Genomic DNA, 20,384 nt, shown 5'->3' with positions numbered 1-20,384 from the left:
ACCTGAATTAAAACTCTTTCTTGAAATGATGGTAAGCCTCTAGAAAGAACATCTTACACTTGATTCATCAAGTTCAATTCCTAAGGCTCTCAAATCTCTCTTGGTATGTTGAGGTCACTATTAGTTAATACTCTATAAATATAATTGCCACTGACTGCTTGTGCCATGGATGCTGTCCAAGTATACAGTTGAAACTTATAATATTGATACTCCAGGAAACTGTCAGTTGATTGCTTGATGCATTTAAAGCCTTGTTGCATCAGGCTTCCACATGGTCTTTTTCAAAGTTTCAGAGGCAAATAGTTCATATTCTTTGACAATTTTTACGCAATAGTTCATATACTTAGACACAATTCTGTCATCCTGAATATCTTAATGGCTTAAGGTTCCTTCCACATTAGCATGTGGTTTAGTCAAAAGAGCAAAGGAAAGTCCACCCTATGAGAAGGATAGTTGGTGACACGTTTTTTCAATACTCAGCTAAGTCACAACATACCCACTTCAGCTCAGGGGTAGGATTTCTCTCCAGGATAAATAGAATCGATGTGATAAGTATTAAGCAATAAAATCAGACCCAAATGAAAATTCCAACCAGCTAATATTGAAGGGAGGCATCAAATATATCTGATATCTTTTTGGTAAATAACAAAACCAGAGTTCCCTTGTAGTTGACTTCATTGTTGATCTCCTTCTCAGAGAGGGAAAAAATCCAGGATCTTCTTCCTGAGTTGGCATTGTATCTGAAATAGTTGAGTGTTTTTCTCCTGCTCTGAGACATATTTTTAGGAAAAGAGTGATGCATCCCACCTTCATTACACATTTCCATCTGCCATTTTTTACCTATTTATTACAAGATTTTACTACTCAGATGTGTCTCTACTGCTTACCTACATTGAAAATGGCTGGAATAACCCTGCCTTGGCTTCTCATCTCTATTTCCTTGGAAGAAAGAGAAGAAAGGTAAATAATGATTTAACACATACACACACACACACACACACACATACACCCACTTCTAGGCAATTAATCAGTCTTAGTTTAGACACATGAGGTGAGTTCTATCCAGTCCTTCATTTCCTTACCAGTATGCAAGTCAAATTCAGAGGAAATGAAATAGTACTCTTAATAGAGATGCCTTCTCTTGTTGGGATATGCGAGATAACACAACTAGATGTGGCAAGGTCAAAGACAATTTATGTTGGAAAGATAAATGTGTATTAGTGCATCATTGTTCTCCACTTGCTCTACAAGCATGTGCCCAAAACACTTCCAGTGGTTTTTCTCTGGAAAATATCTAAATTGATTCATTAAATATTTAATTATTCATTAAATATTCATTAAATAAATATTAAAATACTTATTGATAAGTCCTTCATGTGCTTATCAATAAATATTTTAATCACCCAATCTAGTTCTTCTTTGTGGGGAGGGGAGTTCAGATACTTTTTAAAGATGAGCTTTTAACTTTGTTTTCATTTTTATAACACATAGGAGAATCAAGCCTTGTTGCCCCCATTGGATGGAATCCTGGGTGCACACTCTTTTATAACTGGTTCTATGACCAGGTGACAGAACCCATGATGACAGGACTTTTACCTCATCTTTATTGTTTCCTATGACCCCTGTGAAGTTATCTTCAAGTTTAAAAACATGCCATCTTTTCTCAATTACTTTCATTGTCAAATTACCATGATCAGATGTACCTTTTTTTTTGAACTCTGGTTTGCTTTTCTTGATTGTACCATAGAAGGACTCATTCCAGGTTTTAATCAAACTGTTACTAAATAAAGGATATGGAAATTGGTTAGTTTTTATGATGCTACGTCTATTGGCTCATTTTTATACATATACAACTGATCTGATGAATTATAGCCTAGAAGACTGGGTTTCTTCACAATATGTTGTTTCAAATCTTTTAAGTGTCCTAAGATTTGGCTAGAATCAAAGGTAAGCAAAGTCAACATCTAACATGTAAGTAACAGACATCTTCCAGAGTTTAGTCTGCACATGTCTGCCTGGTACTTCCTGAATAATTCGTGCATCAGCATAACATGTCTTTAATTGTGCTACTTCAGCTACAGCTCTTCCTTTGTAAATCTCTCAAAACCTCTTTTGTTCCAGACCCCATTAGAAGTCATACTTTCTTTAGATTGCTTGATATATAAAGGTCAATAATATCTTGGGTGCAATAAATGTATCCTTCAAAATCCAACTAGCCCTAGCCCTACAAATTATTGTTCCTTCCTTATTAGTATGGCCTGGCAAAGATGCAGAATATACCTACCAAGAAGTACATATTTTCATTACTGTCTGCTTAAAGTTTTCTATAATACACTCCCAAGTTTTCCCTTCAAAATTGAACTGAATGTCTTGTCACAGTACTCATTTCTGCCCCAGGTTCCTTCCTTTTCTGATGAGGAATTTATCATGATAGTATAATTATAATGAATCAATTTAGTCCAGATAGATAGATGATCAAGTAAAAGTGCATCTCTCTAGTTTATATTAGCACACGAGAGTTTACTAGGATGGTGGATACTAGGATGTACAATGTATACTGTGACTCTTTCCACGAGAAAGTAAATTAAGCCTGGCTTTCTTTTGATAAGAAGAAAATTATGCAACTTTGAAATCCTACAAAAGTTTTTTTTAAAGTGAATTTTACTTTTTGACATATTTACAAAACTTTTTTTTGTCACAAATCCTATAATCTTTGAGGGGAATTAGATGCAAAACATACCGATGCATATTATTGTTCCTTTCTAGCTCGGTTAATCCAACAGTGGCCATGTCCACAGTTAACTCTTACACTATTAAATCACCATCCTTGGCAAGGCACAACCTGAAATGGGATGATCATTTTTTTTTTCTTGCTCCCTGGACAAAGTGATTGTTCCTGGGTGGAGACACATGACTCAGACCAGATCAACTATAGTTCTTTTGTACAATGAAGCTAGGAAAGAAAAGTGCTCTTTCTTTTCTGATCACAAAGTAGAATAAATGTGAGCTTGATGCTTGGATACAGAAGGCTTAAGATTTATCAAGAATGCTAGCCTGAGAGAATGACAGCAACACATAAACTTGAGGAATGAAAAGGGGCGTGTGAGAAGAGACAAAGATACAGACAGATAGACATACAGAGAGAAAAACATCATCCCTGAGGCAGTTCAATCCCAGAATTTTGTATGGTTTGACTGACAATCCTGTTTTTATTCATATACTTCAGATTAAAGTTTTTCACTTGTAACTGAAGTAGCCATAAAGAGTGATCAAACTATAGTCCCTGTCAGTATTAATATTGTGTAACCCTCATTATGTTAATCACCACATCCTGGAAAGGTTCAGATATTAAACAAGAAACAACTTTAAGGTAAAATATACAACATTAAGTGGGGACCCAAAGAGAATAAAATTAAATACTTAATAAATAAGATAACATAAGACCAGTTTTGATACTCAGCACTGCAAAATAGATAGATAAAATGAGGCAAAATTAAGACAAACAAGGTAAAGATTAGAAGATGCTGACAAATCTTATTAAAATAAACTTTTCCCCCCCAAAAATCACACATACTCAAGTTAGATCTAGATTATATAAATGATATTTTATTTCTCATAGATATACAATATAAATCCAAGAAAAATTATGACTATCTTTCACAATTAATGATAAAATCTTGCTGTTCCTAGTTATTGCAGAGACTATGATTTTGCAGATACTATTAATCCTAGAAATAAACAGAATCCACCCTTTTACTCTTAGCTACTTCTCTCTTCCCTGATGTGGCAAAATTTTCAATTTGTGTAAGATTCACATATTTATATTCTTCTTTGCATACTTGATAATTCACTTCTGGGCACTGAAAAAAAAAGGAAACAAAATATTTCTAGTGGATTACATGGTGAAAAGAAACTGGAGGGAAACGGGGCACTGGATAACCAGAGTCTAAACACCTGACTTCAGAAGCATGTACACCATGGAGATGGAGAGCCCAAATAGCAGAGTCAGGCCAGCAAAGTTAGTGTGTGAGACTTTCTCTATTGTTTGAGAGTAAGATAGAATTGGAGAGGACATAATATTATAATTTGATTTTCCAAGAACTAAAATAACATAAAATAAAACGAAATATTGAATAAAATAAAATGAAACCTCTGTCTCATCTTTGATTGTAACAGTACAACATATACTATGTGCAGGTTGATGTAAGAGAACACACATAATGCCAAATCTGAGACCATAAACATAAAAGACATATTCTCTTGCTAGCATAGACCATATTGCCTATAGAGAGAGGAAGATGAGGGAGAATAGTCCAAAAATTCAAGTCATAAGTATAAGATCAATACTGTCTTGGGTGCAATAATCCAACTAGCCCTACAAACCATTGTTCCTCCCTTATTAGTAGGGCCTGGCAAAGATGCAGTATACACACACCTAGAAGTACATATTTTCAGTACTCAATGCATAAGTATAAGATCATAAGGAAGGGACAAATAATCAGATTACACCTGATAAGATACAGTGCTGATTACCAATCCAGTTCTAAGTATATTTGATGCTATGTCTCTTAGCTCATTTTTGTACATATACAACTCGGATATGTGTATTCTGATATGATGATGTATAGTATAGAAGACCGAATTTGTTCACATTATGTTGTTCCAAATCTTTAATGGTGTTCTAAGCCACTGCTATAAGCAAAACATAAGCAAAGTCAACATCTAACATGCATTTATTCTAATCAGGACTTAGTGGAAGTCACTCAGGTAACCACTAAAGGTTCAAGATATTTTACCTGCTGGCCTTTTCCTTCAGAGAATCTTACCCAAAATCTACTTTCGGAAATTCTCTTTCTGCTAGCCTGCTGGATGTGTTGTTGCCATGTTAGCAGTTTCAATAAAGGAGTCTGCTATGGTTCCACCTACTATTTATAACTTGAGCATCCTTTTTCAGATTATGCACACAAAGAGATGCATCCAAGGAATGGGCAAGTGCATCATCAGCCTTTGGATTCTAACCTTTATGAGACAACAACCACTTTGTATCTGGTGTTCACTGATATGTTCCATTTGAAGTCTTTCACAGAATCCCACAAACTTCCATGATGTAATTCTACTCACAGTGCATTTTAATTATATGATCATGTGGATCCTATCTTCAGTGAGTGCAAAGATAATGACCACAGCATGAGTCATAAAGATACAGACATTACCCCCGGTTAAAATCCAAATTTCCTGCATTCTTAGATATGCTGCCTTCAGTTCTACACATTGTATGGACTTAACTTTGCCTTTTTCAAACAACTTTTTACCATCAACAGGGTGAGAGAGATTAGGCTTCCAACATGCATTATTTCTCTCAGTTAAGGGATTCCCTTCAGGAAACCAGGAAGCTTATGTTGCTTTAGTAGGATGAGAACCATAGGTTCTGACTTTTGGTAATAGAAACTAGCAATTATGATGGTTCTATCGCCTGCCTCAAAGGCAGAGCTGCATTCTGCTTATGGATATATTTTCCCAAAGACACCCTTAAGTTACTATTCCGTTTCCATTATATCCACCACTGGATCCATTATTACTGGAATCTCTCTCTGACATTACTCAAGCCTAATTAGTGTTTCAGGTCTATTACTACTTGGATTCCCTTCAATAGTGGGAGCTATTGTCAAGGAAGTCTTTTGAAGTGACTCTATTAGTTGCTGCCATCAGGTAACATACAGGTCAAACTATCCAATCCAATTCTATTTCCCAAGCAAAGAAACATATTCTGAGACAGGAGGCCAAGGATAAAACAAGGGATTTTCAGACTGTGAGAACGACAGAGATAGATCATTTCAAAAATTTTGTCTTAAAACAAGACAGGGAGGAAGAGAACTAGTATGAATTCTCCAGAATATATTGAAGGAGGTAAAAAGAGGAGGCAGGACAGTGCAACCAGCTAGTGGGTTAAAGGGCAGGTCTAATCACAGGGCAAGACTCACAAGGAGACAGAGAACTAACCGCAAGGTATACAATAGATCCAGGAAGGAAGTAGCGAAGTAGATACTTTCAAATTTCTACACCACCAAAAGCATCTACCTGTTTATTCAAAAGGCAAATCCTCTAAGAAGTCATCTGCAGCCCACAGCATCTGTCTCAGTGCAGAGAGGATTAGAATATCCTTCACAGGGTTCAGCTCCCACTCAGAGACATAATTGCTGACCACCAAGATGTCAGAAAGAGCAAATCCAAGTTTTCTGTGGACTTTCTCTAGCTGTCATACAGAAATTAAAACACATGGATCTTGACACAGTAAAACAGATATGGCAATGTAAATTATGAAAATAATAACAAAAAGTAGGAGCTTAGCAATAATTTTACTATTGTTAAAAAATTGAACATCTGACCCCATAAAGTAGTTTCTGGAAGAACTTCATTTTGTCAGGTTCTAATATCACTGATAATTTTCATTTAGAATACATGCAATAGATTCATTATAAATTAGAAACAGAAAGTATAGTTTCTATTAGAGAAACTTCTATGAAATTGAAGTATTTTCCACATACACTAGAGTCCATGATTTTCCTGTTTCTCTTCACAAATTATTCTCAGAATAAGTAGAGTTGACTAGACTAATGCTTAATTCTGGCTTCGACTAGTTTGTCTCTGGAGCCGAACTACCTGAGTTCACAGTATGGCTCTGTCATTTCTTAGCACTGTCAATAAACATTGGAAATGCTGTATTCTGTGTGCCTTTTCTTTCTCATCTATACAATGTAGTAATGACGGGATACATTTCATAGGATTGTTGTTAGCAATGAATGAGAAAAACTATCACATAGTGCTTAATGAATATTAACTATTATTACATTTTGCAACTGGTGTCCCCACAGCCACATCCCTTTGGACTCTAATGTATCTGCCCACAGTGGCAAACAGATTAGTTTCTGTGAAGCTTAGCTTTGAACATATTGCCACCCTTTCAAAAAATTGCTATGATTCCCCACAATGCAAAAATTAAGCAACATTATCTCATGCAAATATTCCTTTCTCATTTTACCTCCCTCTGCAAAGACCCAGTCCTCCACTAAATTGAGCAACTCCATGCCTCCGGCAGGCTGCTTTCTCCTCCCTTAAGATATTGACTTTCCCCAATTTGTCTCTTCACTCCCTATTTCTCCTTGAAAGCCATTTCCCAGTGCCACTTCATTGGTGAAGTCTTCCCACGTGACACTTTCCTCCTCTAAACTTTGAAGGCACTTTGTTTTTAGTCATTTCATGTTACCTATCATACTTAATCATATCATATTGTTTTGTCAATTTTTTCTTATCCCACTTCCCCACCCTCTCACCCACCTATGAAATGATAAACTTTTTAGAGCAGGGGAACTGTTATAATTATCTTGAATCTAATTACAGACTATCATACCAGCTTGATCTTAAGGTAATCAATAATAGACTTAATTGAACTGAATTACAATGAATGCAATTATTAATCAGTATCATTGTAAAGATTATATAGGTAGATATAGAGATAGATTATAAACACACATGTGTCTTTGTGTACATTTAATATTTTAAAAATTGAGAATGAGTCCTAATTATCTAAGAAACTATTTTAATTCTTCTTAAATTCAGTATATGTCTATTTTGTTTTTATACAAATGTAATGTTATCATAGTGACATATCCAAAAAAAATGTGTTTACATGACGCATAATTCATTACCTTGAGTTTCACAGGCACACAGCTATAGATGTCTGGGAAGTCACCTACTGTAATCAGATTGATGCTATCCACATGAGTGAGCAAAGCCAGATGTACCACACCTACATCAAACAGATACATATTGTTTTTATCATCACACACAGCATCAGTATTTTAAAGTTAATTAACTGTCAACCAGGCCATAGGTTCCCCACGGAACAATTTTAGATTTGGGAAGTTCCCCCACATCCACCCCTCAAAAAAAGTTCTCCTGGATTATTCACAGTATCTGGAATTTCTCTGACATGGGAAGTCCCCTTCATTGCATTCCATGGTGAGAAATGAAGATAAAAATAAAACCACATTTTGGGAAAGGTAAGTAAAATTTATGCTACAATATTACTAATTCATATTATAGAGAAAAGACCAAAGGGCTCTAATGAAGATGTTGGGGAGAAGAGACATCAAGGAGACAGAATGCATCAGAACTTCACAAATAAAAAGTTTTTAGCAAGCACCTCTCTATACACCACCATTGCAAGATTTTAAATTTCAGTGAGCAGGTAAATCCATCATTTCCTTTTTCTAATTTGATCAAATTTGTGAAAAACTGACTCATTCCCACTCAAAACACATAAAGCCAAGAAAAGTCAAACATGGGGCATTTTAACTCCCCGATCCATTTTTCTTTCTCCAAAGCCTTTCTGCTGCCTCTCCCTATAAAACAGATTACTTTTCTGCTTCTTTGTGTTTTTCTTGCTGTTAAGTACAGTTAGTAATGAACAGTGAGGTGAATAACAAGGCCACGGGTCTTCTTTAAATTGCTTTTTTTTTTTTTTTGTCAGGTGCTGGGGATCAAACTCAGGGCCTCACACTTTAGGAAATCACTCTACTACTGAGCCACATCCCCAGACCCTTTAAGTTACTTCTCAAGTTTTTATAAATTCCTTCCAAGGCAGATGTGTAAATAACTTGTAGCAGATAACTTGTAGGAAAAACATCAGATGCACAGACCTTGAGAATAAGCAAACAGAAGCAAAAGGAGCTCACTGGAGAGCTAATTGGGGAAATATATCAAGAAAGAAGGATTAATGGGACTAACTCTTGACAGGGTGCACTGAGGTCAGGGTAAAGCTAACCATTATGGCCATAGGTATCTCCGTATATTTCATAATAGAGATTTCTTTAGTAACGCAGACACAATTAGGTAACTCCTGTCCAGCCACTGACCCCAGCACCCACACTAACATAGGATCAACTGTAGAGGAAGATCTCCTGAATAGGATGGGCACCATGACAGTTCCACAAAGGACAAAGTAGTGTTAAAAACTCCATGGCCTGGGAGCTGGGGTTGTGGCTCAGTGATAGAGCACTTGCCTGGCATGTGTAAGGCACTGGGTTCGATACTCAGCACCACATAAAAAATTAATAATCAAAATAAAGATATTGTGTCCGTCTACAACTAAAATATTAAAAAATAAAATAAACTCCATGGCCTAACGTGAAGGAAGAGTTGAACACATGATTGGCAAAGAGCAAAGAAGGAGGACCCAAATGTACTGATTTTATTGATTAAAAAGATGAGGCATATCATGCCAATGAATCAGGAGAGATTCAAATTTGCGATTACGTAAGTCCTTCATCCTGCCCTACCCCCAAAACATTCTGCAATAAAGTCTAGTCAATTACCCCTAGTAGCAAAGTGGATTGAGACTCACCATACTTTATCATCTCCCTTCGTATTCTCTTGATCTTTGCCACCATCTCACCAGAGAGTTGTTCAACAGAGGTGGCATCAAACACAAATGCCACACAGTGGATTCTGTCCTGCAGTGATGGGGAATGAATATAGTTACGATGCCTTGATGTGATGGGTTCCATAGAATTAAACTGTAAGGGAGAAAGAAAACAATGTATGAATCAACAAATATTTATGAGCATATGCTATGTACCAGTCACTGTACAAGTGAACAAAACAGTGAACAAAAGAGACAAATCTCTAATATTACAAGGGTAACAATTTGGTAGAGAAAATCGTCATTATGTATGTAGGTGGCTGCCCTTTTACCTAGTCAGATAAGGCTTCTGTGAGCAAGGGTCACACAACATGAGGGCTAGAAAAAGGCAGAGTTAGTCTAGAAAAAGTATTGTAGATAAAAGAAGTCATGTGGGGAAAGACAGATGGAAAAGAATTCACGGAAAGGTAGTATCAACAGGCAGAGAGTGGGAAGGGAAATGCTTTAAGATGCAATGGATGTCTTTACTCTTACAACTAGCAATTGCTCTGCTGGGATCTGTCCTACAGATAGAGTAGCAAAATGCAAAACTATGTAGCGAGAAGACAAGGCTGTTTGCCATAGGACTATTTGTAGCACTAAAAATCTGATATATCCATAAAATACAGTGTTCTACCACTTCTCTAAGAAAAGGAGAAGCACAAATCTATATGAATTTTCTTATATATTAAAGAAATAAACTGTAAACTTTTCAGGATTACTTGTAGAAAGAGGGAAGGAAATTATTTGAAGGTGCAGGGAAAGTAGATTCCTTGAATACTAAAGAAACAACTTGTTATTTCAAAAGTTCATAAAGTGGACAAAAATTCAAGCATATTTCAGACTTTTCTTTTGTATAACCACAAAATATGTAGATGAGGGGAAGTTTTTCCTTCATGTGTGAAAGGATGAGGAATGATAAAAGTAGAATATCACCATTCTTACGTCCTTATTAGTAAATGGATATAGAAATTGAATATGAGTAAATAACAACACTAGAGAAGCAAGAAAACCCAAAACATTTATGTCCTCATGAAAGAAAACAACACCATCTATGAAGTAGAATCTGATTCAGAATACATGTCCATATTCAACTACCAATGGTCAGGATCTACAGAAAACAGAGGACCACGTAAACCACACAGAAGGATACAAAAAGTAGAGTACAGAGTGCATAGAAGTCTACAGAACATCCAACTGGATATCTTAAAACAAATTTTAAGAAAAAATAAAACATATAAAGACAGGATATATAGGCTAAAAGGGATGGAATATATTTGATTTATTTTTCAGAAAAAGTCTTACATGTCTGATACTTATATAAGACTATTAGAGATTTGAATATTGAGCAGTATTTGATGAGGAACAAGTGAACATGTTAGATGTGATAAGGGTCTTTAGCTATGTTTAAGGAAAGATATATGCCCCTGTGTATTTATCTGTATACTTTTTAAAAAAGCAAACTGAAACAGTATCTACAGGTTAACCCTATTTTAAAGAATGAAATAAATTTACATGAACAGAAAATTAAGTCTCTGCTTCTGAATAGAAACACTGGATATGTAAAGATATGAATAAACTTTCAACATGAAAATGTTAATAAAATTTCAATCAAAATAACAAATCAAGCACAACCAAACATAACACAAGAAAGCTTGCTTCAAAAAGGATATGTGTTAAATTGTCAAGAAAAACAAGTCATAAATAAATAATAAATGTGACTTATCAAGTGATTAATTGAGAAATAATTGGCTGCTATGGTAATTAAAAAATTAATATGGAAAATTAAAATGATATTTTAAAGGAATAGAAAAATATATCAATAAAACAACAGAGAATAAATGAACAGATGATGGTGGCTTTGACAACAAATATTTATTTCTCACAATTCTGGAGACGGTAAAGTCTAAGAGCAAAGTACCAGAAGATTTGGTGACTATTGAGGTTCCTCTTTTGGTTCACAGACAGCTATCTCTATCCTTGAAAGTAAAGGAGATTGCGTCCCAAAGCCCCACCACCAAACCATGACTTTTGGGTATTTAGGGCTTTAACATATGAACTTTGAGGTGGTGGAGGACACAACCATTCAATCCTCAGCACCCGGAGCTGAGATGTCTAAAGGGTCAGAAGGATTTCTGAAATTACTTAACTTACAAGCTTCTACACTGGCTCCAGTCTACCTACCTTCAGACTTCTGTTACATAAGAAAAATTACCTTATGGGAAGTTGAACAGAATTTATGGCTGTTATGAAGCCATGACAGAAAGTCCTTGAAATATTTTTATTCTTTGTGAAATTCACCACCAAAAATGAACACAGAAATTTCAACAAGTATATTTTAAAAAGAGGAGTGCTGATGCACTAAGTTAAACCAGGCTCTGATGTCACGGATAACAGGCAAAAATACACATTTTACAAATCAATTATAATTTTTTAATGATTAGCTTAATCTTACCTGATATCTGTCAGGAACGTGGCCTTTCAAGATGGAGACTATGTCTTCCGCACACAGGCCTTCCTTCTCACTCAGCCCCAGTGAGTCACACAGAATAAAGGGCAGGCATTGGCCATCATTCACATCCTTAATGGGATATGTCCTGTACTAAAAAAGGGAATAAACAAACTTCAAATGTACGTTTTTTGTTGTAAACTGTGATAAAGTCTACATGCAAAGAAGAGAGCTAGGGGCAAGATGGGCACTGGAAAACTATTGTCCTCAGTAAAAGCCTTTTCAAAAATAATTGCCTTGAAAAAAGAAGAAAAAGTTGGGTTGCCTAGAATATACCAACCTTCTTAGAAATCCCAGTTGCATCACAGCCCACCAGCACCTGATTTGTCACATGGCCTCGAAAAACAGATTTCACTGAGTTGATAAAGCTAGATTTCCCAGCTCCAGTTGGACCCAGCAGCAGAATTCTTATTTGGTGAACCATGTCTTTATATGGCTTATAAGTACTCATGGCAAACAGCAAGGTCCTCTTGAGCCTATTTAAACACATTTTTTTTTACAATGACTGAGATTAGACCACAGGAATTTACCATAAATTTTCCTAGAATTTATTTCTTTTCCTATGTATAATTTGTCTTATTATTAGCAGTTTTTCTTCTTGCACAAAGACATGCAAATGACCTCTTTTAAATTCTATTGTAAAAGAAGGAAAAGCAAAAATAACAGTTGAAACTAAAGTCAGACATAAAACTTTTCAGACTCAAGCTAAAAGACCATATACATTATTAGGAATAAACATCAGCTGTTAAACATGAAGATAAATCAATAAAAATCTTCCAAAAACATATTATATCACATTTGAAGTTTATAGAAGTTAAGGATTTCTAACATGTCCTTGTACATCATTACCAGATTTTCTCTAGCTGAAAACCAACCATTTCTTTCACAATAGTTCTCCAAAGTAAACAAAAACAGACATTCCATCAAATAATTTTTTAAAGTATATAATAACATTAGAATTTATTCTCTCTACCCAGTGTTGTTCTTGTTCTTGTTTCACAATCATACTTTTAATTTATTCTAGACAATCTGCAAATTATCTGTGATAATTTGTGTTGCCATTTTTTATTGATAGAATCTATCATAAAATAAGTCAAAAATCATGAACAGAATAGTATACTGTTAAAAATATTAACTTACACAATGACTCCTTCTTCCTTTCTTTCGTCCAATAAATCTAAAGGAAAGAAAAAATAAAGTAGATTATGAATTGTTAAATGATTGATTGTCTGAATGAATATGAACAAATTCACTAGGGACAAATGCACAAATAGCCTTGCCATGAGGATAGTGCAGTACAGTAAAAAGCAGGCTGAGGAAATGCTGGCAAATCTCATTAATATCATCTTGTTTGCAAAGAAGAGAGCTAGGGGCAAGATGGGCACTGGAAGACTGTTGTCCTCAGATCTTTCTTCACCCAATTGCTTATCAACAGTGGACCATTCATTCTAACATGGGCCTTAGGGGTGGGAGTGCATTCTGAAGCTAGAGCTAGAGGAAGGTAGATGCAGGGGAAAGACTGGGAATGCTCCAAGGTATTTTCCGTGAAAAAAATCCAACAGGTCTGAGATGATAATGTACAGAGACACTCAAACAGCAAGGGGGAATCAGACTTTCTTCAAAACCTGCTATCAACAATTGGAGCTCTAGGAACTTCATGTCATATCATCCCTCACCCCAGCAGAATAGAAGATAGGGCAAGTGATGTGGCAATCAAAGAACAGTGAGTGGTCGAGGTGTGCCGAGGACTTCTTTCAGACCCATGAGTTTCAGACCCACAGGTTTTTGCTTTTGGGAAAGGTACATTGTTTTGTTGTGGATTTAAAACCATAAGGATTAGGTTTAGAGATACTGGCAATCCTTTATAAACTACAGAAAAAGAATAGAATGTGAAAACCTTGTTTATATGGCCACAAGTAAAGTAACAGAGTAAACTTCATTAAATCACCAAGGGTAGTATTCATAGACTTCATTCAATGACTATAAAAACTAGAAAAGAATAACTATTGACAAACAGAAAAGCAACTTCTTGGTATTTTACAAAGCATTTTCTTAAATAAATATGATAACCAAAAAGAAATGTAAAAACCAAAATTATAAATACATACCAATTCACAGTACAAACACCTTATGTCAACCTTGTGATGAAAGCACATTTTATTAATGATAAGAAAGAAGAAAAGTTGTGAAAATAGAACATAGGAACAGAAACAATAAGTGAACCAATCTTTGGAATATAAAAATGAATAATTAATAAAGATAAATTTTAAAACTAGAAAAAGGATACTTATTAATATGATGATTAATTATTCTAAAATGTGAAATAAATTACTAATGTAATCTAAAGAAAGCCAAATTCACTAAATGTTGTGCCACCATGCACATATCAGAATAGTACATGTTTTAAAATTGTTAATACAAAGCATTGAAGAAGATTTAAAGTAGATAGAAACTCTCATATACTATTTGTCATAACAGAAATAGGTACAACTACATTAAATATTTTGTTAGTATCCACTGAAGCTGAACATAAGCATATGGTATAACTTTATAATTTTATTCTTGCATTTTTTAAAAATATGCATATGTGTGAACCATATATGGTTTCATCATAATGTACTTTGTAAAAATGAAAAGGGATGACTCACTATGCAGAGAGAGAGTTAGAGCAGCTAAATTATGATGCCTTCACTTACTGTGCTAGGGAGTACTCTCAGGGAAAGAAAAAAGACAAATGACCTAGACCAATTTCCTTAAAAATATAATTTTACATCCTTGTAAATAAACTAATGATATTTGCTACAAGGAAGAGTACTCATTTTTTGAGTATCCTTAAAGGATGGCACAGAATTATATACAGTAAATAAATGTAGATCTCGTGAATTTACAGGGCATACCTTCCTGGACAGTGCCATGTAAGCTTGTGTATATGGGTTCCACAATCTTACCACCTTTGCATGTGTAAGGTGACCCATAATTTTCACTTTGCAACCCTGCCTGTTTTTGTCCAAGAAACTCATGTCCAATATGGAAAGGAAGAATCTAGATAGACACACAGAATATACCAGTACTGTTTCTTCCTTGAGATTTTTGATTGTCATTATCTTTGGAATTACGAGTATAGCTTCGTATAGAGATATCTGATTTTTAAGAGTCATATTTTTTTTTCAATGCAATCCTCTATATTAGCACAATCTCACAAATATACCATCAACTGAAGGGGCCAGAAACAGAAGAGCACATGATCTGGTATAGTTCTGTATATCTACCATTAAAATATAAGAAATATAAATTAATGTTAATATGGACAGAATAACGTTTGCCTCAGGCAATAAAAGGAAGACGTCATAAAGGAGTGGTCTGACCTAATGGTAAAATCTATTTCTTCATCTGAGTAGTGGTTATAAGAGGGAGTTTTATTTATAGGTTTGTCAGTTGGTATACTTATCAATTGAGTACTTCTTTTTATATGTTGTATTTCAATAAAAAGTTTATTTAACTGATCTAAGATGACCAACATCATGATATATCCAAGTTAATTTACCAGATTTTTAAAAAATTAAATGTTTGGAGCAGTCAGTAAGAAAGACTGAATCACTCATAGGGGGGAAAAAAGTAATAACAGATAAATTTGACCTTTGTTTTTCCATTGCAACATCAGTGCAGTGGAAATATTACAATTACTCAGCCTCCCAAATAAAATTTGATACAGAAATTATGTATTCTCATACAGTCATTCCAGTATAATCACCACAGACAATTACTTTGGAACACGCAATTGCTCAAGAAATATCATCCCCATTATACCTTCTTTAAATGGGTAGATATAAATATTTCATGTAATAAATGTAAATGACCAATGCACATATACTTGTTAGTGAATGGGATAAACAAATACGAAAATGAGGAAACATCCTTTCACAATCAAATCAGCAAATGAAGTTTGATAATATCAAAGACTAGCAAGGATACAAGGAAACTGTTATTTTCATAAAACTATTGGGGATGGTATTGACAAATGAAACTTTTGAAAGCAACTGTCCAAATGCAAATGTGCATAGTCCTTAAACAGAAGCTCCACTTCTGGAAAGCCAACATTAAAAAGTATTTTTTTGAGCACAAAGTTAACTGCATAAAGATAGTAAAGGAGGAGCATTGTTCACAACAACAAAAACTGGAAACAACTTAAATGTCCTTTAGTGGAAAAGTAAGTAAATTAATTATTGTTTTTTGATTGGTGGAAAACTCAGCTGAGTAGCAACCTAAATGTTCATCACTGGACTTGGACGAATCAGTTTTAAAATGTGGTATATACCCCACAACAGAATATTATTTAACCTTAAAAAGAAGGAAATCCTGACATTAGTGACAACGTGTGCACCTAAAAGTTATTATGTGCAGCAAAAGCCAAATAGCAGGACAAATACTCATGATCCCACTTATATGAGGAATCTAAAATAGTCAAATTCATAAAAGTTGAGAATTATGGCTGTGAGGGCCCATAGAGAAAAAGGAGAAGTGGAGACCAAAAGATAGTTTAATTATGCAAAATGTTTAAGTTGTGAAGGTCTACTACACAGCATAATGCTTATAGTTAATAATACTGTGAAGTACACTTAAAACATTTTTAAGAGGATACATCTTCATATATATATACACACACACACATATACACACATACATATATATATGTACACATATATTTCCATGTTTTTATAAGTTGTATTTCAATAAAAAGTTTGTGTAACCGATCCAAGATGACCAACATCATGATATATCCAGTTAATTTACCAGATCTCATATATGTATATTTTATATACGTATTTCTTTTTAAATGATGATTGTGTGTTAGCAAGCAATTTGTAGCCAGTTTCATTGAGGACCATCTATCCAGAGAAAAGGGCAAGTGAAAAGGTCACTTCTCCTTAAGGAGACAGATCAATTGGAAACCTACAAGCATAAAGAGAAGAAATCTACACAGATTTGCATGATCTGATTAAACCTACCTTTACATCGAAAAACTTCACATTCCTGAAAGGATGTAGTACAAGGTTGAGGTAGACCAAGTTCTTCACTTACTTTTGAGCTCATAGCCACCCTTTTATTTCCTAGATCCATCCAGAATCCAGCAGGAGGCTTCTTAATATCAACTCTGTAGCCAAATGCATCTCTATACATGTCATAGAACAATGTCTCTAGTCTATGTGATCCTGTTTTGTATTCTGAAATCTCAGTCTCTTGAAGTGCAAAAAGAATGACAGGAACTTCCCTTTCTTCCTGGAGACTGTCTAGCAGATATGCTCCAGTAACATAATTTTCACTGTAAATCACAGTTATTGTGGGTCCTTGGTTACAGCATTTCTCCAACAAGTTTTCAGAAGAGAATTCATGGACACTAGCCTTGTAAAGAAGGCTAAACTGCTTTCCTCCAAAATGATGTTGCAGTCTCTTTTCTTGCAACCATGTCAAACGAGTTGTCACTGCCATACTTCTCAATCTGGTGAAAAATCCAATATAGTTTCCATTAAATATTGAAAATAGATCCATGTACTTCCAAAAGCTCACAAAGCTCACATTTGTTTTTCTTATTAACATAACACAGGAAAGGAACAAACACAAGGTGAGCAAGTAGCAAGAAAAACAATTACTCAGCTTTTCATTCTAAAAGATTATTTTTAGAAATCAGAAAAAAAGAAAACTTTTGTTTAATTGTAAGGCAGTAATTTACCTGTTTGAAGAGTCTGTATGAGGACTGGAGCAGAAGTTTGCTACTCTGTCCAGAACGCAAAGTAGGCACAAAATGGGAGGGGTAAAAGCTTCGGCAACTTGATGTTTGGGAGACTCAGGAAAGGAAACCGAAACACAGCAAGCCCCGCCCAACTGGCAGTGTGCCCACTCCCCTAGGCGAAGGATTGTTAACTGATCCAGTGCATTTAGACAGTAAATTTAGCTAAATATAATATTAGAAAGAACCTAGACATTGATGTAAGAGATAGGGAAACATATATGTTCACCGACCTAAGAATTTTTTAAAAGGAAATTCAACTAGTTTCTGATTAGGGACTTGTAAAAAAAAATGCCAACTGTTCTACCTCCAAAATACATCTCAAATTCATCCACTTCTCTTGATCTCTGCTATCGATTTTATTCCAAACTAGCATACTTCCTCCTATAGATTACTACAATAGCCTCCTGATTCAATCCTCTGCTTTTCTGCTTGTCCCCTCCAATTCATTTTCCTCCCCATAACAGATTTGTAAGGCATAAACCAAAACCTGTATATTTCACACTGAAGTCCCTTTTATTACTTCACATTGCTGACCATCACAAATCTGTCACATATCCCTTTTAAATACCTTTTTAAAAAATTCAAATGTATATTCTTTACATTGTTGGGCAACCACTCTCCAGCTCCCTGTTGTCCACACAGATCCTCTGTTGCTTTATATCTGACTGGTATATTTACTTTTGCCCAGAAAGGTATATAAGGTGTTCACCCTACTAAAAAGAATAGCAATATCAAAAATATATATTTTAATCAACTTGTAGATATTACTTACTTAGTTTTAAAAATACCATATAAGTTGTTAGATATTTCTTATTTGCCAGGCACTTTGCATATATCTTACTTATATTTCAATAACCTATGAGTAAGATAACCAATGTTGTTGCCAGTTTTCAAGTAAATAAACAGAACCTGAGAGTTAAATGATTAGCTAAAGATCATCCAGTTACTAAATTTCATGGTCAAGATTTGAACAGAGGTATAATGGATTTCATTTGTCAAAACATTTAATTATACATTCTTAAGGTGTGCAATTTGGTGCGTGTCAGTTATACATTACTATAGCTTTAAAAAAAAGGAAAAAAACTCCACACTCTTCAAACAACATATTACCTTGTTTTCTGTATTGTAAGAATATTTTAATACAATCAAACTTCTTGGCCAGAGTTTAAAGGCAATGGCATCCATAAATAAATTTTTAAAATGTACTCCATTAATATGAAAACAAAGTAAAAAAATGTGATCTAAGAGATCTCCATCCTTCCACTTGAGTAGAAACCCCTTCCCAAAAGTCACTGTTAACTCCAATATCTTCAGTTTGCAAAGTAAGTATTAGTTGTATTCCCAACTGTGAATCTGTCTTTCAATAAATACTATTAAATGCCAACTGCAGATGCCAATAAAGTTCTTGCTCTCAAGAAGCTAGATTCTTCTCTGGGAAGCAGGCAGTCAGCAAACAAATGTCATCTAAGTACAAGTGCTATGGAGAAAAGAAAAGGAAACAAGAGTGAGGAGAGGGAATAATCGGCTGCTTTAGATCTTTCCAGGAGATGACATAGGAGAAGAGTGCTGAATGAAGTAAATGTGAGGACCATGAAAATATCTAGGGGGGAAGAGCATCACAGACAGAAAGGCGAGTCTGAATGCCCATGAATGGCAGGCTATTGCAGGAAGTAAATCATTTTGATTTGAGCAGAGTAGGTTTGGAGGGAAATAATAGCAGTGGACACTGTGACTGCTCTGTGGAGAATAGATCATGAGAAGAAAGGACAGGAGAGTTACAAGCCTATTGCAATATCAGTTGAGAGATAAAAGTAGTAGATGCCCACCAGAGCGACAATGATGAAAGTAGTGAAAACTGGCCATATTCAGGATCATTTTAAGCAAGAGAATTTACTATTAGTTTGGGTATGGGGTGGCTGACCCTGATCCTGTCCTGTATTCCTCAGCAGTCTCCCTCTATTGACTACCCCCAACCCCTTGGCTTCCCCAGTTCTGTTCCTCTCTACAACTGTGTCCAGTTTCTCTTCCTTTTCCCTTCCCAAGATGGTTAACTGTTATGCAGCCTCTACAGAAATGGAAAAGATAAATAGCTCTCTTCTGTTAACATTTTAATCAATAATTATTCTCTAAATTCTCTGTTCAGATTCTTTCATGGCCTTGACTCCAAAAAGTCTACAATGAAAATTTAAAAGGCTGAACATTGTTTCTGGTTGGGTTTTTTTGTTTGTTTGTTGTTTTTTATTTGTTTTGTTGTTTCTGTTTATTCACTCCCTTACTTAAACTAAATTTTCAGGAGGAGATGTGATTCTGGGAAATGAGGAAAGAACATGTGTAAAGAAGTACAGAAAAAAATACATGAATTGCTATCTTCCGATGCTGTCTAACTATATGTGATACGCATTTGAAGTGTGTGAAGTCCTATCATGCAGATGAATTACTTTTTCTTCTTGTTCTTTTCAGTCATGGGATTTAACAATCCACATTAAATCTAATACTATCTACCTGGCATAATAGAATCTCGTATATTCTGAGTCCCATAAATGCATTTATCTTGGTATACTTATTTAAATTGTAGTAGTCCATTTATAAGTGAATTACTTTCAAACCACACCAACAAATGGAAGACA

The 20,384-nt window shown here is 34.9% G+C and overlaps 1 protein-coding gene across 1 annotated transcript; it reads right to left on the bottom strand.

The window, feature by feature from the left end:
- Positions 1–3,586: 3,586 nt before the first annotated feature.
- On the bottom strand, positions 3,587–17,844 carry Ifi44 (interferon induced protein 44). Its single transcript, XM_015490559.2, has 9 exons — positions 17,698–17,844; positions 16,976–17,466; positions 13,110–13,146; positions 12,250–12,445; positions 11,916–12,062; positions 9,404–9,575; positions 7,707–7,807; positions 6,079–6,253; positions 3,587–3,860 (listed from the first exon to the last, which is right to left on the bottom strand). Exons 2-8 carry the CDS (start codon positions 17,454–17,456, stop codon positions 6,083–6,085), a joined length of 1,305 nt encoding a protein of 434 aa, XP_015346045.1. The 5' UTR covers positions 17,457–17,466; positions 17,698–17,844; the 3' UTR covers positions 3,587–3,860; positions 6,079–6,082.
- Between the last annotated feature and the right edge of the window lie 2,540 nt (positions 17,845–20,384).

This window comes from Marmota marmota, unplaced genomic scaffold, assembly GCF_001458135.2.
Source record: "Marmota marmota marmota unplaced genomic scaffold, marMar, whole genome shotgun sequence".
NCBI lineage: Eukaryota > Metazoa > Chordata > Mammalia > Rodentia > Sciuridae > Marmota > Marmota marmota.
The sequence above is the reverse complement of the archived record's forward strand: the minus strand, read 5'-3'. Positions and strand labels throughout refer to the sequence as shown.